The 26853-nt window shown below is 36.8% G+C and overlaps 1 protein-coding gene across 3 annotated transcripts in view; it reads right to left on the bottom strand.

Annotated features, from left to right (window-relative positions):
• Positions 1-26853, bottom strand: part of ARHGAP15 (Rho GTPase activating protein 15) — a 441049-nt gene that overhangs the window by 78564 nt on the left and 335632 nt on the right. For all 3 annotated transcript variants that reach the window (XM_007057477.4, XM_037912146.2, XM_037912147.2), the window contains exon 12: positions 893-1027. In XM_007057477.4, the coding sequence (XP_007057539.1) occupies positions 893-1027 (135 nt within the window). The remainder of the gene's footprint in view (positions 1-892; positions 1028-26853) is intronic.

Below are 26853 nucleotides of genomic sequence, written 5' to 3'. Positions count from 1 at the left end.
CGGTAATGGCAGTTATGCGTGAGCGTCATTTGGAGAACAGATCCCTAAGTGCTGTATTGTTTTTCCTGGAGATTTTTCTTTATTGGGCTTTATTTAAGCTCCTGTTAGGCTTGCAAGCTTTTTTTAAAGGGAAAGAAAGAGAGAAAGAAAGAAAGAAAGAAAGAAAGAAAGAAAGAAAGAACGCCCCAACTCAGATTGTTTAGCAGGCAATTTCCCCCCCAAGCTGTCACAGTCTACAAAGTGAACTCTAAGATATTAAATTTAGAGAAGTGTTGGTAGAATACAACCCCCAGCTCTATGTACCAGAAGTTGCTTTGTATTTTGAAAATACTGGTTCTGCTTGCAGTTATTTTTTAAACAAAATTAATAAGAGGTATGAAAAATAAAATATCACAAATATTGTTGCATTATACATATGGTCATTGTAAGAAACAGTATGCAATCTTGTGCAATGTGAGATATGCATCTCATTCTGGATACATACTGCTGAACTTTCCCCTCAAAACATGAGTAGATGCTCTTGTAATTCACAAATATTAGTCCTGTACTAAAGTACTGTGGTTGGAGGTACACAAATTATCAGCCTAGAATGTCTCCAGTGAAATGAGACAAAATATGAGCATTCTATTCCTTCCCTCAATCTCTCTTACCCGCTTAAGATAAATTGCATATTTAAAATGTGTACATAGACAATATAGTAATTTTTCCAGTTTGATAATAAAATATTTTAAGATATAAAAGACAATCAAAACCAATAAAAGGACAGGCTCAGGGTTAACGGAAGGTAAATCATGTCAGAGATGCCTCTGTACTTCCTTCCTTTTTTTTTTTTTTTGATTATTTTTAACTGATAGGCTATTTCACTAGCTGCTACTGTATGTGATGTACTTACTTATTGCCTCCAAAAACTGTTCAAAGAAGCAGTATGGGAACAGTGGCTCAGGCAGCTCTCTGAAAAACATCTTGAGTGCTCCGGTGACAACGTGGATGTCCTCCCACTGGCTGTCATCCAAATTCAGCTTCTCTTCTGGGAAAACACGAGGAGAAATGGAACAACTGGTTTTAATGAAACAATTACAAGACACTAATTATTATGTTAATGTTTGCCTACTATCATCAGCAACCGTTAACAGCCTTCTGCACCTAGAGGTTTGGTGCTGTGCATGTGTGTGTGTGCGTGTGTGTGTTTTTTTTGGTAGGAAGAGCACATTTTGAATGGAATACCATCTGTAGGAATGCAGCTGACAAAAAAACAAGAGACACAAAGAGACAGTACCATTGACACAGTATGTCAGATACATTTATTCCCATAATGCTTCAGTATGAAAATTAGCATCACAGCTCAACATGATTCAAAGCTATTTGGTTTTGAGGCCGAGGGGCTAAGAGTTGCCAATGATGGCCGGCTCAAGGGACCGGCCTAAAGGCCTTGCTGAGCCAACAGGAGACATATGCTAAACATGGCAATAGAAAATGAGTTATTGCTTTACATGTGTTAGCCTTGCTATGTACAAGGGAATAATGGGTAACACTTTTCTCCTTTTTTGCCTGAATGCAATGTCAGCAAGGAATAGAGTACTGTGAGAGAAAGGATATTAATTCCTTCTCACTGCTTCAAAAATATTTTGTTTGGTTTTCATCTCTGGGAGGAAGATTTGCCCAGCAACAATATTAGACAGACCCCTGTTGGACTACCTAGGCTATGCAAAGCTGTCAAAAATGATAACACACTAAAGACAAACCACAAGTGCTTACAAAACTGTTTTTGCAAACAACAAAAATGTTTTCTTTTGAAGCTTGACTGAGCTGAGGAATTTAAATATAAAAGAAACTAAATGCTAAAATAAAGTTTCTAATAAAAACAAAGAAAGTTTGGGTGATTATTATTCTATTTTTGTCTTCTTGTTATAAAAGTCTGCTGTTATTAGAACACAATAAACAATGGAATCATAATACATATAAAACTCTGTGAAAGTGTAAATACCCCTTACAATTAAAAGGACACATATTCTCTGGAAGTTCTGCTATCCCAAAAATGGATTTAGCTTTCTAAATGTGTGGTGTGACTTTAACATTTAGACAAGTTTTAGTCTGTGTTCAGATCAAGAGACAATCATGAAAACGATCAAACAAAATCAAAACAACATAATCCTGGCAAGCTATACCAAAGCTCATTGAAATTGGGTGTTTAGCAGTTCAGTTGGACTCAAGTCCATCCTGTTTACCCAACTTTAACATCATTTTTATCATTCCATTCTTTATACAAAATAATGGAAAAACCTGGACACCATTAATTTCAGTTCTTCTAATGGTTTTTCTCTATAGAGAATTTGCTTTTGGGCAGAAGTTCAACTTCAGGATGCACATTTCTTTGTGTTTCTCTATAAATGTTAATAAATGTTTTATGAAATATTGGACTCAGAAGGTGTCCGCAAATAAATAAATTAATGCTCCCATGCCTCAATTTATAGTAATGTGTGTCAATGAAATTAAAACAATGAACTTGTGTTTATCACATGGATTTTTACTTTCCTTTTCTCTTCTTTTTTTAAAAACTTCAAATTCTTACCTAGACCATAAAAATAATGATTTGATCTGAAATGAATTAGCAGAAGGGACCTTGTTTAGACCACAAGATCATATTTGATTGATTGTATTTCAACAATTAGCCTTTTATTTTGCCACAGACTATTGAAATAGATCGACAGCGTCTTAGCAGGCCAGCTTTAAACAGTCAACTGTTCACAATAGCATCAAAAAGAGAGACCTAATGGGGTTTACTGTCACTTTAAAGAACAGGGTGGGTTTTCACATTGTTGAAATCTGTCAGATATTTTGAAATGTCCCTCTCACTATGGTGCCACACCCCCTGCGTGTCCTTATAATAAAATTGGTTTTACTCCTGATTAAATCATTTTCTCCCTACCCACTACCATACTTCTCATAATGGACCTGTGTGCTCTACAGCTGGTGTTCTTCCCATGGTACCAATTCTTACTTTATCTTTTAAGCACTTTGCTGCTAAGATCTCATGCAGAGTGCTTATGTTTTGTTAAGAGCTTCATTCTTAGAGAAATAGCTTAACACATGTTCTAAAAATGTTGTACAACTTATTGCTTAAAACACATTTAGAAAATGTATAAGTACTGTAGCTCTGCACAGAACTTTAAGTAGAAACCTTAAAAAAACCCTTTGTTTTTACCATGCATTTGTCTTAAATGTCTAATGAGAAATGCTCTGCTTCTAAGGCTTTACGGAGACTTATCTCCCCAGATTTTTGCACCATTTCCAGCTCTTCAAGGAAACGTTTCAGAGTAACAGCCATGTTAGTCTGTATTCGCAAAAAGAAAAGGAGTACTTGTGGCACCTTAGAGACTAACAAATTTATTTGAGCATAAGCTTTTCGTGATGCATCTGATGAAGTGAGCTGTAGCTCACGAAAGCTTATGCTCAAATAAATTTGTTAGTCTCTAAGGTGCCACAAGTACTCCTTTTCTTTTTGCGAATACAGACTAACATGGCTGCTACTCTGAAAACTCTGTTAGGAATGTATCCTCTTGAAAGCAAAGGGTGTCACTTTACCCTCTAGCAATAAGAGATTGTTAAAAAAAATATTTGCTAGAAGGGACAAATGTCAAGTAAAAATATTACACAGTAAAAAACAAATTAAAAAGAAAATATCAGTCCATTCAATGTAACCTTTTAATTCTGTTCCTACTGGTTGCAGTCACTCACATACTGTGGTGATGGGGCCCTATTCAGACCTAGAAGATATATACGTTTCAAATGCATTTCAATTTAAACAAAGGGCCCAATCCTATAGAGTTTATTCAGCCACAACTCCTAGTGGAGTCAGTGAGTGTTTTGGATTTGGATTTGGAGAGATTTGGATCCAGAGTACATAAATCTGGTAACTTATTTCCTTGGTAGTGGAGGATGCTTAACACCTCATAGGATCACGCCCTCAAATTGCTGCTTTTAAAAAGCATTTGATTATTTCCCCACTAATTGCCAGATGATACCATTTTATCTCAGATGCGGACATAAACAATCTAAGGATCCTCACAAAAATATTATGCTAATAGAAAGCTAAGAATAAGAAGTGACAAAGTGAAAAGAAGAAAGTTAGAGGGGGCCCGTCAAAGCTCTTAGGGGAAAAAATGTTACATTTGTTTTAAATTCATGAAGGGAGTGTGGGCTTTAATGATTTTGTTATTATTTTTAAATCAACGTCTTCAGTAGTATATCATTTCATTTTTTTTCTTGTATTAGTTCCAGTGCAAACAAATATGTGTTCACATGTGGGTGACTGATGTGCACCATAAGAGTCTCCTCCTCAAAAAGGAAAAAAAAAATCCATGGAAAGATCGATTGAAAAATTTAACAAAATAATCAGGACAGTACTAAGACCTACGTTTTAAAGAGGATCATATCCCTTTAGAGGATGTACTAGCTTGCATACGGATCTGTCTCTGGAAAAGAGTAGTGATCCTTTGAGCCCTCCTCTCAAGTGTTCTTTATTTTGTGAAGCATCCTTTTTTTTAGACCATTTTGCTGGTCATATCTTGCTGTCATGCCACATTGCCAGTAAATTCTATATTTATATAGAATTTTATATATATATATATATAAATATATATTTTATATATAGAGCCATATTAGGCTGTAGTTCATTCTGCAAATTGTCCCATTTATTTCACTGGGATCACTCCCAGAGTAAGGGACTGTCCAATGTGAATACAGATATCAGAATCTGGCCCACAGTGTGTGTGTACCTTTCATGAGGGTCTTGTGCCACTGAATCCACACCATTTAGTCTAATCAGTGCAATAGTTCCAGCGCTAACTGGTGATCTGTTATGTGTTAAAAGAGAAGGGAAAGGAGTATGGATCACAATTTAAAAACAGGGGACCTGGAATTGGTTGAGATAAGAAAGAGAGGGGAGAAAAGTGGAGGACAAAAAGAGCAAGAGAAAACATGGAGAAGGATGAGGAATAGGACAAACAATGGTTAGAAGGGGAAAGGAACAAGTTAGGGAGAAAGAAATTAAAGAGAGGTAAGAAGAAAGGATCAAGGACAAATACATAAGGTGGCAGCGGGAAGTGACAGGGTCAAAGGGGAGGAACAGAGACAGAATGGGAGAAAATTAATGTCTCACAGTTAGGGGTCAGGTCGGTTTCTCATGGTGCACTGGGGATCACTGTTCTACACTGCTGCCATGGAATACTAAGAAAGGTGTGTTGGAGTGTGGACAGACGTTCCTCGGGAGTTGGAATATCTTATTCCAAACCATTTCCAAGATAGCATCTCTTTTTATTATGCTAATTGGGGGCATTCAAAATGGCCATTTGTTTATTTTTGTGGGAAACAAAATACCAAAACAACAAAACAACCACTACCACCACTGATACAGTACATTACTGGTTATCTGACTGGCCTGTGGGAAATCTGAAACTTTCGGACAACTGGGCACTTGGATAACTGGAAGTGCTATTAATTAACATAGGGCTACACTGGGGACACACTGTAGATTCAAAAACTAGGATTTTTGGATATCTGGAAATTGGATAACTGGAATTATACTGTATGTAAAGAAAGAACAAGAGCAGAACTTAAGCTCCTGTTCAAAGCTGTTTTCAAAAATATCTTCTCGAAAGAAGGAGCCTACAGCTTGTCATCTTGAAATGGCTCCTTTTGATATTAAATACGTATATTATTTTTATCATTCCCCCTCAGGGAAAGCCTTGCACTGTCACATTTACAAAGGCCCACTGTCCCTCCCTTATCTGGGTGCTGAGGAAATGCAATGTCTTACCCATTCCATGTCATTTGTGGGTTCCTCCCCAGGTGACTAAAAGCCAGGGAAACTGTGGGCCAACGTGACCCAATAGATATCTTCCAGCTGCGAACTCCAAAATGGAGCCCCAAGACAAAAAAAAGCCCTCTCCCATGGCAACGGGGAAGGGGAGAAAGGACAGTTCTTCAACAAATGGCCTCCCCCTTAATATCCTTTCCACCATTTTTGTGTGGACAGGTTCTTTTGGAGACACTTTTCTGATCACTCACTTAACAGCAGCATAACAAAGGATCTACACAGGACAGCTTAGTCTGGGGTAAGCTGCATGAGATCCCTGGCCACAAAGCAATGCTGTATCACCTGACCATGGACTAGGTGCAAGGCCCTACTATTCCTTTTCACATTGGGTCTGAACATCCTCAGGATTGGTACGATGCTTGTTTTGTTTTAATTTGTGTTAGCTTGAGTGACAACATAAATGCATGTTAAAAATGACAAAAACTTGCCCCATTAAAGATGAAGCTGCCTTTGGTAAAACCCCTGTAATGGTGGAATCTCATCAACCCTGTCAGGAATAAGGAAGCAACCAGCTGTCTGCCTTTTTAAAGTGATGACACTGCATTATAAAGTAGTGATGGAAAATATCAAAAGCTTTGGAGTTTCAATTTAAATAAGCATCCAAAAGTTCAGACATTCATCTAAACTAAGACTGAACCTTAGAGCACACTGTATGGAACACCCATCCCCTGCAGACCGACAAAGTTTTCTCCTCCTTTGTGACACTTCTGTCCAACCTGCGTGATTCTTTCTCCTCTCCCCTTCTCTAGGCTCAAAGTAGCCTATTGTCTAGATTTGCACAGTCCTATCTTATCTTTCTCTTCCAGGACCTTTCAAGCAGATGAAAGAAGAGGGAAATACCAGTGAAGTGAATCACTGGGTTGTATTGGTAATATGTTCATGTATATAGTTTCCGCCCTGGGTGCCCACAGGGGCACAGGAAGGATGTAAAATATTCATGAATAGCTTTTTGCTTAATTTACCAAACTTTATTGTTGACAGATCTTCATGGATCCAATCAGTAAAACAAAAACAGCATTTACTACCCTACTGTGTAAGTCTCCACCAGTTCAAAAGAAGGGCCTCTTAATGGAAAATTGAAGCCTTTTCAGCATTTGACGTAAATAGATGATATATGGATAAAAGGACAAGCAAATAACCTACGTATGTATCTATGTATTACTAGTTTGCCCTTTATCATGGTGTTTAGGTGCAAATTACTGAGCAACTGTAACTAAAAAGCAAAACATTTTTAGATGTGTGTTAATGGTGTTGTTTATTCCAGTTCTCTGAAATGACAATTCACTGACCTGAGGGCAAGTTGGAACAACCCAGTGCTGCTAACTTAAATCTTAATGTGTGCCAGAAAGAAATAGGATTTCTATACTTGGATACACTGGACCATATTCATCCTCAGAGTAACTTCACAGAAGTCCACCGTGGAGTCACACGGGGATGTTCATTGTTTCTGACGACAGAGATCCAATATAGCCAAAAAAAATTACAAGCAGCTCAGAAATAGTACACCATGAAAACATTAAAAATAGTTCAAAAGTTTTGCGACATGGTCAGCTGGTGATTCCACTACATCAAATATGTTACCACTTTCTCAGTTTCTGTAAATAACTGGAAGCATAAAAATATACAGTGACCCGAAATGAAGACTGCAATTGGTATGCAAAAACAAGCTTTATCATTACCGTATTATTCTCTGTCCTTCTCTCCAAATACCATTTTAAGGGTTAGATGTTGATGTTATTTGTTGCAGCACAACCATTAATGACTTGAAATAATAATTACAGTATTAAATTGCATTATATTTACAAATACTTAAAAAATCAGAAAAATAAACTGAATCCACTATTATATACTGGAAGAATAGTCATTTTATATATCAAATATTTGTCTTCAAAAATACAATTAAAGTATGTTAAGAATTATCATAAAACATACTACCATAAATCAACCACAAGTAGGATCAGACATCATAACCTACATCCAGTCTGTCAGCTCTATAATCTGAGTATACTAAGCCCCCAGGGCAAGATTCTTGCTTCCACCCAGCACCATTGCAGCACCCTGGGAGTCCACAGACACAGGTTGAGAACCGCTGCCTTGGAGAATATACCCCAATGATAGAAGTTAGCATAGCTATGAGGCTGCCCTACTTATGCCAGGGCCAGCACATACCAGATTACAGAATCCTGATGACTATCACCCTTCCCTGCACTAAACAAAGCTCAGATGTAAGGCAGAACCTGGATCACAGACTTTGTATAGCCCACACGAATAAGAGGCATGAGAAATAATGATGATATTTGTTCTTATGCAGCTGGAAAGAAAATGTCTTCTTGCAAGTGGACATTTCTTTTTGTGACATGGCAACTTTAATTTCATAGTCTTCAAGCACCCTTCATGTTGCTTGGCTCTTTTTGTTTGTTCTCCCAACTGTCTCCATTATTCTGCACCAAACATATGTATTCCTTATTCCTAAATCTCAACTATTTGATTTCATTCGATTTTCTTGGTAAATGCTAACAACAGTCCTCCATACATCCTGGATTGTAGGACACAGGTGACAAATTATTTCTTATATAGGTAGCTCGCTTTTCATTACATATGTTACAATCCGAAGGCTTTCTGTGTAGCTTTATTTCTTCTCTTCACCTAATCATTCTGATTTAATACAGTATAGTATAAATTAGCCAGGGTAAGTATCCCTCTTTCCAGCTTCCAATTCATTGCCATCTTTTTGGTTTCTGTAATTGTGTAGTAAACACAACTGTGGTATAAATTTAGAGTTCATACTCTCACCCTTTTATGTTCAGGTCTTTGATAATTTCTTTAGGTACTTCAGCATAAATGACAATGCTATCAAAAATCGGAGGTGGCTCAAATACGCTACATTGTTCTTATTTAAGGTTTTTCAAGATCTTGCACAAAGAGGGAATGAAGATTGAGGGTGAGACAGTGTCTCTTTGTTCAGCTTGAAAAATATCTCCATATTCCATGTCATTTTTAAATGGATTGTACTATTCAAGCAGAGTTTTTTTGGGATTCTGACATATAGTTCTTCAATTCCCTCCCTTTTTCACTGCTTCTAACACTGCTTCTATTTCCATCTTGTCAAAGGCCATTTATGGCCTAAAAATCTATACACAATGTTTTGCAATATTTGGCAGACTTATTCAAAATGTAATTCACTGTCTGCTTGTGATCCAAGGGTCATAAAATACTTCACACATAATGTACCCCAAAGGGTAAAAAATTCTTGGGATTAAATTGTAATCATTTGATTAAAGAAAAAAAGGCAAAAGTAATTTTTCTAGCTACACTGTTAGATTTAAACTCAACAAACGGTTTACTGTTTTCCCACAAAAATTGTTACATTTATTCATTACATAAGCAATTTCAATAGGCTAGATGTGAAAACAGGTTTGTTATAAGTATCCTGTTATAACTAGGGGATCACAAATACGTAAAGGAATCAAGAAACACAAGATGTGAGATACTGGATCAGACTACTTGCTCATTAAGTCCAGTATCCCATCTCTAGATGTCGTTAATTTCTAATGTTTCATAGGAAGACAAAAACCAACCAACCAAATATCCAAGCTACTTGGTGCACATAGTCAATTATATTACTAGGATTAGGCACGGGGAGGAAATTCCTTCCAGATTCCAGAAACAATCTGTTTATTCCTTGATTAATGAGTTTTGATAATCAAAGGAGGTCAAAACAACAAAACAATAAAGATCATAACTTCTTCCATGGGCAATGGATGATCAACATTGATACCTGAACTAAAGTTAAGCAATTCCTCTTTTCCAGCTACAGTACTTTAAAGAAAAACCTCACATACGTACTGGTGTATAGAATATTTTACCTATGGATCATTCGTTTACTTTGAGCTATTAAGAGAAAATAAAATTAGGTGCTCGGTCCTACAAAATTTAACTCACATGAATAGTTCCACTGATTTACATGGGGCTTCTCACATGAGTAAGCATTATTTGTATGAGCAAGTCTTTGCAGGATTCAGACCCAGGTTTGCAGAAAGTCAGGAACATAACTTCATATATGTGAGCTTTATGAAATTGATTTATGCCACAAGCCAACAGGAAAAGCTGTTCTGACACAGTGGTCAGGTATTTGTATATCCCATGTATAAAAGTCAAGGACAGAATCTTTTATTTTGTATAGAATTTATCTTTTGTTCAGTAAAGCCGAAAACAATTCTGTTCATCAGAACTTTATAAAGAGCTGTTACTAGTTTCATAATGTGAATCCATTTGGATTATCTGACCAAAGATAAGACTTCAATGGATTTATAGTATCATTCACCACTTTACCAGTGCCACAAAAGGGAATTACAATTAATTGGATTATGTTGGTCTCCACCCGCTGATAGTAGAAGAGGAAGTCTGAAACTGTAACTATTTCAAACAGACCATATCTCTAATCAACCATGGGATTTGCACTTTAACTTATGAATAAGGCTTAATTTTTATTCTGTACTGTCCTCTGGTTTGGAAGAGGTCATTTTAAGCACTTTATTCAAGTTACTCAAACTAAAAGGAAATTCCCTTCATTATTTTAATTGGCTGTTTATAGCACTTATACCTGACCTTTTCTTTTTATATTATTTAACTGATTTATTTGTAGGGAATTCAGTACTCTTGAAAAATGCAGATCAGACTGCCCAGGAAACCAAAGTCTCTTTGTCCATATAATAGAAATTTCCCTACACTGCCTCATCAACATGCTTCAAACCTTTTTTGAGGTAAAAGGGTAGGTCAGTCTTCCTCCCCACACACTCAGCGCTTGACATCTTTGTTGAGAACGTCACCTAAGGTAACAATTATTTTCAGTTGTGCTACATATAGCAAGGAACTTGACTGAGCCTACTAAACTCATGTCAGATAGGCCACTTATCAGCCACCAGGCAGCTACAGCGTTCACTTGCTACTGTTCTGGGCTAGATTTAGGGCTTGTCTATATGGGAAAGTTATACTGGTATACACGAAGGTGTTAATTTACATAGCTATAAATATATTGGAATAGCCCCCTGTGTAGACACACTCGTTCTGGAATCAGAGTGGCTTTTTCAGTTTACTTTATGTGGCATATAAACTATACTGAAAAAAGGCCATTTTTATTTCAGAATAAGAATGTCCGCACTGAGAGATATACTGGTTTGACTATACCACTATAACTATATGGGTATAAATGGTAAAACTTTGGGGTGAAGACAAACCTTATAACTGATGACTTAGAGGGAACAGGATCTTCTACCCATTATTAGTTTCCTGAATTATCAACTTCCTATCACCTTTTTTTTTTTTTTATGAAGGATACATGTGGATATTTGGTTCACTCTGCTTTGGAAAACTTTTCATTTATTTAAAGTAAATAAATAACCCCCAGCACTTAACTTATTTTACATTCTTCATTTAAAAAAAACCTTGTTTAACTTGCTTGCATCTAAGGCTTGCCATGAATGGGACTACCTACATGTTTAAGGTTTGATATGTGCTTAAACTTAACTGAATCAGGACATGAGATGATCATTTTACATGCATAAAATAAAACTTTCAAGGGGGAAGACTTTATAACTTCCATGAAAAAATAACCTGTTCACATGCATTGGTAGGTTTTCTAATATTAATAATGAAGTCTAATTATAATAATTATCATCTCGATTTGCTCTGTCTCTTTAATCTGAAAAGGGTCTGGCCCTCATTGATGTTATTGATTTTCAAAGTTTATCTTTAAACTACATGTTTTAAAGTTACAGAACAGTGTAAAAGTTTTCAAAATGAGTCTTTCATTTTAATAATTTATTACTATGTACAATTCAATGGCTAAACACCACACACACAAATACTCATATGCAATGTGAGAGTCAAATAACCATACTCAGCTGATCAGATGCTCATCAGGTGTAAATTGGCATAGCTCCACCAACTTCATTGGAGCTACACTGATTTCTACCAGCTGAGGGTCTAAAACTGAAATAGATGTAGTCCTTTGTATGATCATGGACATAAATGTGGTGCTGCAGTGGTTATCATTTAAAAAAAATCAACATTTGCCAGCAGTTATCACATTCTGATGTCAGGGATGCCATAGTCATTTCTTGATCTAGCCATAGGGTGAGGTGGCATATTCACAGATGAATGTAGAGTAATTGCTTGCAAATGTTGACTTTTTAATGGCACCTACTGTACCCATGTTAAATGAATACTGAGTTCTTAAAAATAAGAAAATCATGCCTTAAGGACCAAATTTGTGTTCACATGTACATGTGTCTATAGGAAATGTGGAGGAACAAATTACACATGAAGAATCTTTTTACCTCTTTCCCCACAAATCTTTGTGGCATGACTTGCTTGGGCCATGCTTAATAGCAAAAAAGGTTGAGTTAGGGGTAGACAGGACAAAGATGGCATGGCATGCTTGAAAACATGGCTCTGCTTACCCTGCCAAAACACCATGTGTTATTCTGTGTGCACCCTTGCTTATTTAACCTTACATGGAAATAAACTACATGAGGGGCACATGAAAGTACATCAATAAGTTTTACAGTTCCTCTTTGGCAAAGAACTAGTCCAATGAAATGAAGATGATTAATGCCGCGTGATTAATTTTCCTTCAGTTTTCTACACATTCCTCATAGTTTCAAGTGAAAATAGGAGACATGGCCCTTTGTGTGGTTGGGAGTAGTTATTAAAGTCATGCCTTTCCCCGCAACCTTACACATATAGAAATGTTCATCATGTTCTAAGACAGGAACTGCATGTTCATTCATGCTACTTTAACTGTGTATGTTTGCATCCATATTTTTGGTTTACACAGTTCTTCCCCTAATATTTTAGTTCCTCTTGTTACAATTATAATTCCTGGCATGATGGGGGAAAAAAAAAACAGAAGGGTGAGACTATTCAAAAACTTTGGACACATTTTACTAGCTGTTTTTCCTAAAATTAATTTTGGGAACAGATGAGCATAACTTGATAATTTAAGTATAAAGTAGAATTTTTTCATACCTGTAGTGTATTGATATACCTAGAGATACACGGGTGCCCACACACCCTATTCCCCCAAAAGAGATATTAAAATATTGGGTAGCTTACAGAGACATTCAAAAATTCATACTTCCTTTTGGGTACAAAATTATATGAAAAGTTTCAAGGCAGCACACAACAAAGCAATTGACAAGAAAGATAGCATCTGCTTTTCTGTCTATTCAAGCTGAAGTTTTTCATTCTAAATGCAAGCAATGTTTCCTAAGTTAACATAATTAACTCACAACAATCCTGGAACATCATAATATAAGATACAGATGGAAACTCAAAGCTTTAAAATGTCTTATAACTGGAACAGAATTATCATTTTTAACTGAGCAAATCTGAATAGTAATTAAAACAGGTGTTTTTATTTCAAACACTTTTGCACACTGTGAAATTACCAGCAGGGTTATTTATGTATTAGTCTACTATGAAGCATACCTTTCTTAAAAAATGAGATGTGTGATAACAACAAAGTTATGAGATAAAAAGAATGACACTCAATGCTGCTTCCTGAAACAATAAAAGACCAGTAGTTCAATTAGTTAGTAATTTCCATGTGACTACTTGACAGATTCTACTAATTGTTAAGCTCTCACTAACTATTGCTTTACATAATTAATTATATTCAAACACAAACAACAAAGACATGTGGGCTAGCTGCCCTTTTGACAATGTTTGTAACAAACTGATTTGCTTTCCAAAAATATTTTTCGAACTAAAAGATATTAATCTTGCATGGAAATACACATTAATATCTTAGCACAGCTCTACATTTTACCATGGTCAGAAAAATATGCAGATTGGTTAACATGATATAATTTCTGCTGCATGCATAATAGCTGAAGTCTTTCTAGTTGAGATCTTTCATATTAATTTAGCATTGCATAAAATTCAGAGTAAGAGGTCCAGAGGTCAAGCATCATTCATCATTAGTTGAAGTGACATTTGCAACCTTTCATATAGCAGCTGCTGGGAAGGGGAAAAAAAGGTATTCTTTGGAAGAACGGGGGGTAGAACACAATCCTAGCTCTATCTGTGGAAGGGAAAACAAGGTGCCACTATGTCAGCATGGTAATATGCTTAAATTTAGTGATGTCATTCTTCCATAACCCCAGGAGTCACAAGGCACAAGGCAGCTGCATTCCTGAACTTAGTAGTTCTGGTGGAGATAAGTAATAACTAGAAGTAAATGAATTACGTTAGTGTGGTTGTGAACATAGCTCTGTGCATCTAAATTATGATTTATATCAGGATTCTATCTTGTTTTTGAGAGTTTTCTACTTGTTAACAAGGCAGTCCTTGTTTTCATAGCATCCTCCAGGCACCATAGTTTCTGGGAAGCCAAATAAGATCACTGTTGAAACTGCAAGACAACATTCCAAGACTTTGCAGCAGAACACATTGGCCAAATTAGGACTTCTGAAGACAGTTAACAAACAAATAAAATCTTTTTTCTTTGTGTCACGGCTTGCCTACTATAAAACCTTAAGATCAGAACAGGAAATGTGAGCAATTAAAATGAAAAAGTAATCATCTGCACAAAAAGATAAATATGTATTAAAAGGCTAATACTTCACAGTCCTTTTGATATAACGAGTACATTTTAAGGAAATATATATTTTATATCATAGCAATTTTTATATGAAACATGCAATCTCTTTGGAATTATGCATATTTTTAAATCACAGTCATTAAAACAGCATGCAATACAAAATAGTTAGATTTTGGGGCTTTGTTAATGTTTTGTGGTTTTAACTTTGACTTTGTTATTGAACCTGTATTGTATTGAATTTGATTGATTCATGTAATAAATAATCTGTTGTTTTTTAAAGCACTCTTATGTTTAATATCTAGATTATTTTATGGTAAAAACAGATTTGATCAATTTTACAATGAGAAAACTAATAATTTTTAAAAGTCACCTTGAAGAATGAGCAGAATGTTCAAGGACATTATTATGCATTACAGTTCTATAAACAGTTATTAATTCAGGTGTGTTATGTCAAAACACCTTTCCAGTAGCCACATAAAATAATTTACTAGTACCCATTCTGTCCTTAAAAAATGTCTTATGAATGCACTGTCATGGAGAGTACTCACTTCCCTCATCCTACCTGCAGTGTACAAACAAAACTCCCCTTAACTTCAATGAGAGTTCCATGTACCTAACAACAGCAGCATTGGGCCCTTAAATCAGATGGTTAATTTCACTACTGACTTGCAAAATGGCTCAGTGAACAAGTTGGTCATGTACTAAAAAATTTAGTAAATAAGATGGCCACTCATCAGTAAGTACACCCTTACCTAAATCAAACATGAGGCATTTCCCCAACAATCAAAGAACCAGGCAAATTAGTTCATTAATCTTTGTTCTTCACCTTTCTAAACAATTTAATAAAAGATACAGATACCGGAAAGGAAGAATGGCTGTAAAAGGAATAGAACAGCAGAGGCAGGATGACTGGCAGATACGGTTGCTGCATCCCCCTAAGAGAGACTGCTCCTTTTCCACACCTTATGTCTCTTGTACCATAAAAATATGCATAGATGTATGTGGGAGCATCGTAGCAGATTTCTTGGGATGCGTGCCATGCATCTGAGCTTCGAAGCTGGCTCAACGTTGTCACCATTAACTTGCAGTGTACACAGCAACACTTCAGTCTAATTTCAACCAGTGAAAAGTTACAGAGAAACTTTGAGGAAAGTACACATGACCCTGCACATTTATACCAATTAAATTCAGTATCATCAGTGCCATTGCAATGAATGCTGATACCAAAGAAATTCATAATGAGGAAGCACTTCATGCTTTACACAGGACAGCAATGAATAATGCTAAATTTGGGCTCCCAATAGAAGAAAAGGGGTGACAAAATATATTCCAATGATATTTTCAGGTCTGTCACCTTCTAAATGACAAAAGGTAGAATGGTGCATCATTTTGCATGATAATATTGCAGTGTGGTAAACACTGAAAAGCTTAGTTTAATGAGGTGCTCTGAATGTTGTGAGTCTGAGTCAAATCAGATTCACAAAATAATACAACACAAACTTCAAATATCTCTTACACACAATGGCTCATAAAGCCCCCAAATTGGTCTATCTGCCTAGCTATCCATCGATCCTAAACTCAGTCCAGTTCATATTTGAAGGATATTCTGGTGTCATTAAGATCAGTTAGTTCATTTTACATGTTCATTAATTTTCATATGAACAAAGTGTGTAGTCATTTAATTTAGAGCAGCTCTACTTTCTTTTGTTAGATGGGTTTTTTTTCCCCATTTACAGATGATGAAACAACTGCAGCAAGATGGGCTTTGGTTCTTGACAACCACTTTTCCATTAAAGGCAGACCCCTTTAAAATGCAATCACTTTGGATAGACTTAAATGTGTTTTTTAAGTGCAGATTCTCAAAGTTCACCAAATAAACAAAAACTGCAAGAAAATCAAGATGACAACTCATTTTAACAGTTTTAAGATTCTCTGCATCAACATCATTCATTGGTGACTGGGGAGTTTTTAAAGTCTTTCAAATCCTTGAGTTCTTTCAATCACTACATGCCTTAAAGGGACAGAAGGCCTTAAAATGTGCTCCCTAACTCCTCAGTTGAGAAAGATACATAGAAGAGGAGATGGGGTGGGGGAAGGGGAGAAACAACAATACAGAAAGCATTAATGCAGAGAACAGTGGGGTCTCTCCCTAATTTGACTTTCTCTACAGGTGGTCTGCAGCTGCATCCAAACAGGTTACACTATTGCCTTCCCATGAGTACTACAACAAAGTGGCATCTGTATTCACAGGAATACATTTAGAGGCATGGACTGATTCAGGTCTAAAAATAAGAAAAAAGCATTTTCCAGCATAGCCCGAGGTAACTCCCTGCGCCAGCAGAAGACAGTAGCACTCTTGTCTCACTGGCTGTGTGTGAAGATAAAGGATATGAGAAACCTACTTCACATGACTCACTGAGGCACACAGTCAGCTTCCAGTTGATTCATTCTATTTGTATCAGCTTGTACTCCATCGACAACAGTAACAGACTAAACAAAATCAATACGCAATATTCTGTTTTCCATTGACTCAAAGGTAAATCACATTGGCCCCTGTGATTGATATATTTGATTGCATAATATTGGACATTACCATGTATACAATACGTCTTAGAGACAGCTCTGTGACAGAAGGGAATGTGTAAAGACTGCATGTTCAGGGCCAGATACGGGTTTTTAACCATAACTCATGCTGGAAGGGGTCTGGTGGGTCCTTGAGGAACTGCTTGCTGTAGTTCGGTCACTCAAACAGAATTTATTTCACTGTGGGCCCAATCAGCTTTACAGGTTGGTCTAAAGATGAAGTAGGGACACACACCCCCATGAAAGGGTAGCTAGCATCACAGATGCTTCTCATGAGGTCTATACTTACTTACCCGTTTAGCTTATATATATATATATATATATATATATATATATAGTGGCTATTGCAAGGGTATGTAAGTGTCTCAACAGGACTGTTTCACACTGGGAAAAGCTACGTTATCAGCATGTCTTCAATAGGGCATTTGCATTGATGCAGTTACGTCTGTGTAGATACACTACTACAAATTTCATAATATAGACAGGCCCTAGGAAAAGTGCTATCTCTATGTGTATACCTAATGCCTCTTGTTGATAAAATTATACCTGGATCATTTAAGGTGCAGTTTCTTATGTAATTTTGCCACTTTAATGTGTTTCAAAACAGTCACGTTAAACCAAATTGCTTTCAATGTTTCTAATGATGTTTGTATCTGTCACTGAGACAGAGCTCTCCCACCTTTGCCACAGTACCCGGGAAAAGGAAATTTGTTTCGTGTGCCTCCCAACTCCATGGTAGTAGGTAATGGGAATTTTCACTCCAATCACTTCAACATGGGCTTATTTCTTTTGATTTCCAACACTTTGACCCCTTTGCACTAAGTGGCTGAGGGCTAAGTGAAGAGATTTTCTCCAAAACCTGTACCAGTCCCCCCACATGGATATGCCAGCAGGAATCACAGTATGTGCAATATAACTGTTAGCACCATTCCAGGGACTAAGCGTGTCACTTTTATAATGTATTCAGTCTCTGCTTATCCAAAAAGTGTGAATCCCAACTCCATTCCAGGACTCAGGTTTCCTGAACTGCGGTTGTTATGCCAGACCCACAGTGCTAGGCTGGCTTTTTAGTATCTTTATCAATAGTGACTTTTCCATTCAAGATAGAAATAATGAGCCATGACCCATTATCATGGATGGATGTAAATGAGAGCAGAATATGGCCCTGTGTGGTCTTTCTATCAAACACACATGACAAACTTTAATGAAAAGTCTTCTCTAGTTCTAACAGATGTTTCCAATTTTTTCTCTCCCTCAGCACTTTAAACCACCATCTTTAGTTTTCACTTCTAAGATACATTATTATAGGATACATCATAATGATATACTGTACATTCATATACAGTATCCTATACAAAGACTACTTGATTTATAATTCAGATCCAATAAAGAGAAAAAATGGTTTAACTGATGACTAGTGAAATACTAAATGCATTAAAATGTTTGAAAAGAACATCATTTTCTTGTAATAGTGGTGACATAATAAAATTAAATATGGATATAAGATAATGCCTCTTATTATTAGGCAAGTGAATATAAATGGGGCAAGGAGAAAAGTAACCATATAGGATCAAGGGATAGCGAAAAAGCGCTTCCCCTTCAAATAAACCAACAAATGAACAAAGAGAAAAGAATAAAAACCCACCAAAATTAAATAAAGTTGAGCATCCAAACATTGCAATATAAAGTCTAATTTTAATATATTTTAGTAAGGCTTTTGGTACCATAGGATGACTCCGTTACAATATCAGAGAGATCTGTGTAAATTGCTATACTGTATACTACATCTATAGTGGTTTTTCAAGATGTTACTAAATGTTTTAAAAATCAGTTGCTGAGTATACATTTTTACTGTTCTATGGTGTAATTAATGGCTGTGGGTTTTGGTATTGAAACCCCCCACCCTTCCCAACTCACCTCCATGCTGAAATACCTGGCGGAAATTAAATAAACATAACTCTATGGGCCTAATCCTGCTGTTATTCCTCATATACACTTCCCATTCCATTCAAAGGGACCTTGCAAGTGAAAGAATTGCTGGAATTAACTCTACATATTTGATATTTAATTCTGCCCATGTATTTCAATGGGAGGATTTAAACAGTAAACCCACACAAGATTATGAGCACAGTTCCTGCACTGTGACCAAACAGCAGTGGGCACAGATGAGAAAGGGGTGTATGTAAGAGTTGTTAGTGGCTCCCTGAGCCTGGTGTCAGCTCTGTGTTGGACTGCTCTGTGATCTAGTTTAGGGCAGCTGGGGATTTCTGGATGACAGGGTGCTCTTCCAATTCCTTTTTGGTAGAAGGGGTTTTGAGAAGTCACCATGATTCTCTGAAATATACAAAACTGTTCCTTTACATGGTAGGGAATTCATCATTTTGTGGAGCCTGATGTCAAGCTTTCCAGTCTTCCAGAGTAGAAATCTAGTCTATATTGTATCTTTACAGAAGAGTAAATTACTTACAAGGAATGGATACTTTTATTTGCATGTGATTATGGATTCATGCACACATCTTTATTAAGAGCCCCTTTTTACAAACCTAATGCACTAATTCAGCCACATCAGTTAGCAGAACAGGCAAATAATCTCCTCTGGAATTGGAGCCAATGGGGTTTATTACATGGAAAGTACCATGGCAAGACTCATACAGTGCCTGAGATGACACCTGAACCACTGTGTTCTGTGGTACACCTCATTGATACTGACACATCAGACCAACTTATATTACTATTATTTTTATGCAATAATAATTATAATTACAATCATAATATTGCTGTGCTAGGAGCCCCAAGGACCAGGACCCCTTTGTGTTAGATACTGTACAAGCATAGAACAGAAAGCTGGCACCTACTCCAAAGAGCTATTTCAGGTATATTAGAAAGATTATTCTCATACTTAAGCAAAGTTGTAAAGGATGTAAAATTGGGAAATCTAATTTCCAAGCTATGGAACATTATAGAGGAACATTTTCAATGCACATTAAAAATGCACTGCAAAATGTATGGTTCACTTTACTTGTACTCAAACACCTACATTCACACATACAAAATCAGGTAATTATGCTCCTAACTATCCAATTCATGTGCACAGATGGATGCACCCACACATTTTTGTGGGAGCATTTTTGGAAGCCTATAGAAAATATGGCCCTTAAAGATTTTAATAAGGTTGGCAAAAACATACTTTGCATAAAATTATGTGGTTCCAAGGTCTAAAATTACTTTGATTTAAAAAATGAAAACTGGCAAGAGATTAATCCATGATGTGGTCTAATTATATTTTTTTCTTTAAAAAATTAAATGGTCAAGATCTTAACTTTGACAGTAGTTACTGTTCATGCACTGAAATTAAGAAATAGAACTGTATGCAGATTTTATGTTTCTAAATATCTATTTAGCTAATGGATCCTTTTACATAAGAGTTGAATATCAGGTACTGTAATTGTGAGTGCATATTTCATTTATAAATTAGAAGTACAGGCCTCTATTAATGTTATTTTTCTAAGATTGAAATGCAAACTGAGCAAAGCCTGAAATTGCTAAGTAAAGCTGATTTTCCATCATTAACTTGCCCTTTTATATATATATAGATAGATAGATAGATAAAATGCAAGTGTAGATATACACACACACACACACACACACATCTTTTTAAATAATGATCGATGAAGGCAAAGATTCAACACTTACATCTTGGTCCCTACATCTGACAGACGTGGCTTTTGTCAGGTTGTCTCAGTATCTTCATATTGTTTTTAATGCTGTAGTTTTTATCTTTATTATTCACTGAACGGGCTTCACCATTGTTCAGAATATATTTGTCAATTGTAATGTATACAGTATTGTAAAAATTGCTCAATCAACGGATCAGATTTTCTGTGAGAAGTGAATATTCTCTGTCATGGTCAATAGAAAGAACATTTAAAAATAATACTTCTCTATGCTCCATGATATTTTATTATTTCTTTGTTTGTAGAGGTTACTTACATAAGTAACTAAATACCACTTTGTTCTTCATCAATCAGAACTGATCAATTATAAGACTTGCAAAACTAGACCAAAATTCTAAACTGTATGGTCATGTTACCACTCACATTATTACTAAAAGCCACATCTATATTCCAAACTGGGATACCATAACCTCTTTGTCATTTTCCAATAAAAAAAGACCATACCAAATAGGCAGAGCACACCGTAATTAGCAGCTGGCAGAGAAAGCTGTAAATCTGTATGAGTTCTGAACGATTTGCTTACATTGTTGCTTTGTTGACAAATGATGCTGTACATGTTAATGTTCCTGAAATGTCCCCATTGCACCTGACGTGCCAATAAATGCCAGCCAGCTGTATGAATTATGGAAATAAGATTTTTGTTTATGAAGGTATCCCAGACATTTATTTTACTGCATGCCTCTTGACAGATTTAATGTCTGGAGTTACATTGAGAAGATATTTGTTACCTGACATAATGGTTAATGGTAACTTTAGCGGCTTTTTTTTTTAATGATGAGACTAATATATATATATATATATTTTACTTTTACCTTGTGGCTACACATTTTACTCTCAGTATAAAGCTTGCATATTTTAAATGAAGTGATACTAAATTGTTCCTAATGTACAATAGATTGGATATAACCAGTGCTGCCGTATATGATAAATCAGAAGAAAGGTCTCTCCATGAGCTACTAAAATAGGGATGTTACAATACGTTATCTATTTTTTCATAGATTTTTTCCCTCCTGTTTGTGATTGCTAGTACCTCATTAATGTAGAAAGAAAACTGTACAAATCTGGTATTTTTAAGTGTTATAAAAACCTCATAACATTTATTTATAGCAAAACCACTAAAACATTCATTTAATATGCTAAGGCAAGCTGGAGAAAGTTTAAGAACATTTACATTTACTAACTACCTTTGACATTCAGTAGACTTTTAACCAGAAAACCAGACACTAGTCGCTGAATCTTAAAAACAAAATGTTCCTAAACAGCACAAACATTAAAGTAAAAACTCATTCTTTTTAGCATTAGAGAAGCAAGGACTCATATACTCAGCCTGACTTTTAACAAGAGACCTCTCTTCTTCAAGAACTATGTTCTCAGGGACCACCTTCCTGAAACATAAAAACTTTGATAAGGCTAGAAACGTGCTATCTTCAAGATACACATGTTTGCAAGTTACTCTCGAGTTTCCTCAAACATGTATCCATTTTTTTTTTTTTTTGGCTGAGCTGCATTCAGAAGGCGCCATAAAGAACTCACAACAACACGGCTGTATGAAATGGCCAGCAGGTGTTGTGTCCTCATGGAATTTAAGCATGTCATTCTCACTACCCTACAACTAGGGAACCTGACTCCAGCACTAAAGTGGAAAATTTTGCCTAACAGAGGCATCTAGCCCTACCACTCTTCAGTTCTTCCTTTAGTAACATACATCAGTGTTGCTGTCAAGAGGAACAATAAGCAAAGTATTTATTCCATTGGGAGCAATTTTATTGTCTTTCCTAGGTTCATTTCCAGCTTTTGAAGCTTAACAGAGCAAACTCCACTTGTTCCTTAAAACTTCAGACATTACAGACTATTTATAACATTCATGTAAACGGTGGTGGTAACCAAATTAACCAAATTCATTCTGCGACTGCAAATCAGTCTTTACTAAAATGTTCCCTTCCCACCCCCATCTCAAAAGGAGAGGAGGGGAAAAAAAGAGTCCAGATGGTTAAAATTATTTTAAGCAAATATTTAGTGGTTACAGTTCAGTTCTTCTAGCCCACATTCTCCACTACAAAAAATGACACCCCACATTTACTGTGTTAATCATTTTCCAATGTGCCAGCCAAATCTGTGCATAGGAGTGCATCTCTCCCTCACACACACACCCCGGAGGCATCATTAGTGACTCCATACATAAGGTTCCTTTGAATTTGAACTTAAACTGGGCTAAAATCCCACTATTTCACACTTTGCTATTGAATTTAATCCCCAGATGTAACAAAATAACTCCTCCAAGGACAGCTGAATTTTCCATAATATTCCTTTGGTAAAATATTTGCCAGTATTTGCAGAGGAAACATTTAAAATTGATTCCCTTATGGCAAAGGTTCCCTGAGAATCTCATTGTGGGGGGGGGGGGGGGGTCCACAGTTATCACAAACTCAAAACTTCAGACACTTTTCAAATGTTTCACTTAAACACAAAATGAATTATCCACTTATTTGCCGTAATCTAGTTTACCTCCCAAAAGAAAACCCCCTAGAGATGTCAAACTCTGCTAGCTGCCTCTGTTCTCCACTGTTACATCCCTGACTCACTAGTCCTCCATTCCTGGTTCCTGGCTACAACCAGATGAAGATGCTGCTGCTGCAGAGGAATTTCACAGTCTGCTTCTCAGGCAGCTTTCAATGCAAGTTTACCCCTCAACATGGTCTCCTCATCAGGCCCTAGCCACTACCATCAACAAGGAGGCAAGGAGGGATACAAAGAAAGGGGAAGTTTCAACAACAGGTACCTCAGAGGCAGAGCTTACAGCTTCTCTGAAGACTGTAACTCCCTCTGCTGTAGTATAGCCAGTCTGTGGAATGCTGAGTGGGGGAAAGTATGGATAGTGGAAGTAGCTTACAGAAAGCTAGAGTGAAGGATAGCCAGAGGGTTTGGCCATGGAGGGGACCAGGTTTATAGGTGCAGGGAGGCAGGCTGTGCAAGGAATCAGGAACAGGATTTGAGAGCTGTGCTGGGCAGTAGGGCTCCCCACTCACTCCCTGGCCTTCCTGCCTGACCCACTCTGCAGCCTATGTGCACAGGGAGCTCCAGTCTGGAGTAACTAGTACAGTTTGTCGGAATGCGCCTCCACTCTGGTGGATCACAGAAAGTTTGCCAGATGAAGCAACTCTTTCTGTAAGAGAGCTGCAACCTGTGCTTCTCAGGCAACTTTGTGCTGGGGTTCTCCCCCATTTCCGCCATACACCCTGTTGCTGCCTTTTTCCTCTCAGTTCCAAAACAGAAGCAACCAAAATGCAAACATATAACTCCTCACAAACATACTCAAATGCACAAACTTAATGTAGATGACACACTTTTTCTTGTAAAATTAACATCATAGCCTTTAAAACGACATATACTGTTAGACATATACTGTATCTTAATACAGTCAGTTGAGACTGTGCTTCCAATTGTGAGGAAATGGATGTGTGTATTCTGGTTGCTTATATGTTGGAGTAGAAAGGTGGTTTGCTGTAGAGTTGCATATTCTGGGTATTGTGATGGTTGGATGATAAGGCACATGATTTTGGTGTGGATATTAAATGCTGGTTTATCTGGTGATTTTCCTTATCTTTCAGTAGTTGTGTTGATCAAGGAAATTGGCCTTGACAAACCTTAACTGTAAGTTATTAAAAAAAAACCCCTAATGGCTGGACTACATACATTCCCTTGGTGTAAACTGAGAATAACCTAAATAAAATCAGTGGAGCTACACCAGTAAAATAGGTGTGTATATATACACACACATATGCTCCATCATTTAAATATATATATTTACACCAGAGCAAGTGAAAGAAGAATCAAGCCTGTAGTGTGCAGTCTCCAAAGGGTTAATCCCTTCTGTATTTGACACTGCTGCCTGTATTTGCTCAGAGGAGGATTAAGGCTAATGTGTAGCAGAGGAGCAATGTATGGAAGCCTGTATTATGTCTCCCTCCTCCTCCATGTACCTACACAATGGGAACTCAGCCTCCAATACCCATTCTCCCTTCCACAGGCATGGAATTCATTGAAAGTAATGGGAAGGAAATTATAGTAGTCTCACAGGTCTCTAACAAGAGGGTTCTGTGTGGAAAAAATTACTTGTCAAGACTTCTTATGAAATGATACAATGAAAGTAAAATAGATCATAAAGAATAGCTGAAAACCTAACACACTTACATTCCTTTTCCACCATTAAATCAAACCAGATATTAGTAAAAGGTACAATTTTTACTGGAGGCTTACCAAGGTGATAATATTTCTATTTCTTGAGGCCAGTAGTATTCATAGACTAGACATCTGATTCTAACAAACTACCTCATCAAGGTTTGCATTATTTTTCTCTAGAATTCTCCATTTAAAATTTAGATAATTACTTTACTTCAAAGAAAATAAGCAATAAACATACAAGCAAATAAATAAATACAATAAATGAGTCAAGATTAAGGGCTTGAATAATTATAGCCTTTGAGGGGCACTTTTGTGAGTAGTCCCATTGATTACTCATGTGGTAAGGGCTCCTCAGTTCAGTCCTGAATAATAATATAGTCCTCTATGGACTTGATCTCACAAAGATTTTGTAATCTTTACTTTAGTATAGTTGCTCATGTGCATGAGTATTTGAAGGACTCGGCCCTAAGGTATTAGAGCACACTCCATTAGAGAATAATACAGTGTAGAGAAGCAAAACAAAATCATAGAAAAACAGTATGGGACTCATAATAATTCATTTTAATAATAAATATGCAATATTTATGAATAGCAATGTGTCAAGGTTCCTTCCCCATTCTGAAATCTAGGGTACAGATGTGGGGACCCGCATGAAAGACCCCCTAATCTTATTCTTACCAGCTTAGGTTAAAACTTCCCCAAGGTACAAACTTTGCCTTGTCCTCGAACAGTATGCTGCCACCACCAAGCGCTTTAAACAAAGAACAGGGAAAGAGCCCACTTGGAGACGTCTTCCCCCAAAATACCCCCCCAACCCTTACACCCCCTTTCCTGGGGAAGGCTTGATAATAATCCTCACCAATTGGTACAGGTGAACACAGACCCAAACCCTTGGATCTTAAGAACAATGAAAAATCAATCAGGTTCTTAAAAGAAGAATTTTAATGAAAGAAAAAGGTAAAAGACTCACCTCTGTAAAATAAGGATGGTAAATACCTTACAGGGCAATCAGATTCAAAACACAGAAAATCCCTCTAGGCAAAACCTTAAGTTACAAAAAGACACAAAAACAGGAATATACATTCCCTCCAGCACAGCTTATTTTACCAGCCATTAAACAAATGAAAATCTAACACATTTTCTAGCTAGATTACTTACTAACTTAACAGGAGTTGGAAGGCTTGCATTTCTGATCTGTTCCCGGCAAAAGCATCACACAGACAGACAGAACCCTTTGTTCCCCCTCCCCTCCAGATTTGAAAGTATCTTGTCCCCTCATTGGTCATTTTGGGTCAGGTGCCAGTGAGGTTACCTTAGCTTCTTAACCCCTTACAGGTGAAAGGGTTTTGCCTCTGGCCAGGAGGGATTTTATAGCACTGTATACAGAAAGGTGGTTACCCTTCCCTTTGTATTTATGACACAATGATACAGAGGATGGATGATACTACATCAGGCTACTGGTCCACAAAGTCTGATCCAGCCTCTGCAGTGATCAATAGCTAATGCTTCAAAAGAAGGGTCCCATGAAACCTTGCCTCGATGAAATCTGAAACATCTGGCTCATTGTGTAATGCTATACATGGCCTTCCTGACCCGTATGGTGATCATGTTTGAGGGGGATCTGTGTCTCTGAAGAGTGTTTTTTCCCCTGATATTCTTCAGGGTAGATTGAAGGAAGTGTGGTGTAGCGATGAGAGCAGGGAATTGGGAGTCAGGATTCCTGGGGTCTGCCATTATCTCATTTTTTAAAAAAAATTAACTGTCTTTAAAATAGGTTCTTAATACTAACTTGCTCCACAGGAATGTTGTGATGATTAATATTTCTCATGTGCTTTGAGTTTCTCAAATTAAAGGTGTCTCCAAAGGAGATTTAC

The sequence above is a fragment of the Chelonia mydas genome, chromosome 11 (assembly GCF_015237465.2).
Source record: "Chelonia mydas isolate rCheMyd1 chromosome 11, rCheMyd1.pri.v2, whole genome shotgun sequence".
Lineage (NCBI taxonomy): Eukaryota > Metazoa > Chordata > Testudines > Cheloniidae > Chelonia > Chelonia mydas.
The sequence above is the reverse complement of the archived record's forward strand: the minus strand, read 5'-3'. Positions and strand labels throughout refer to the sequence as shown.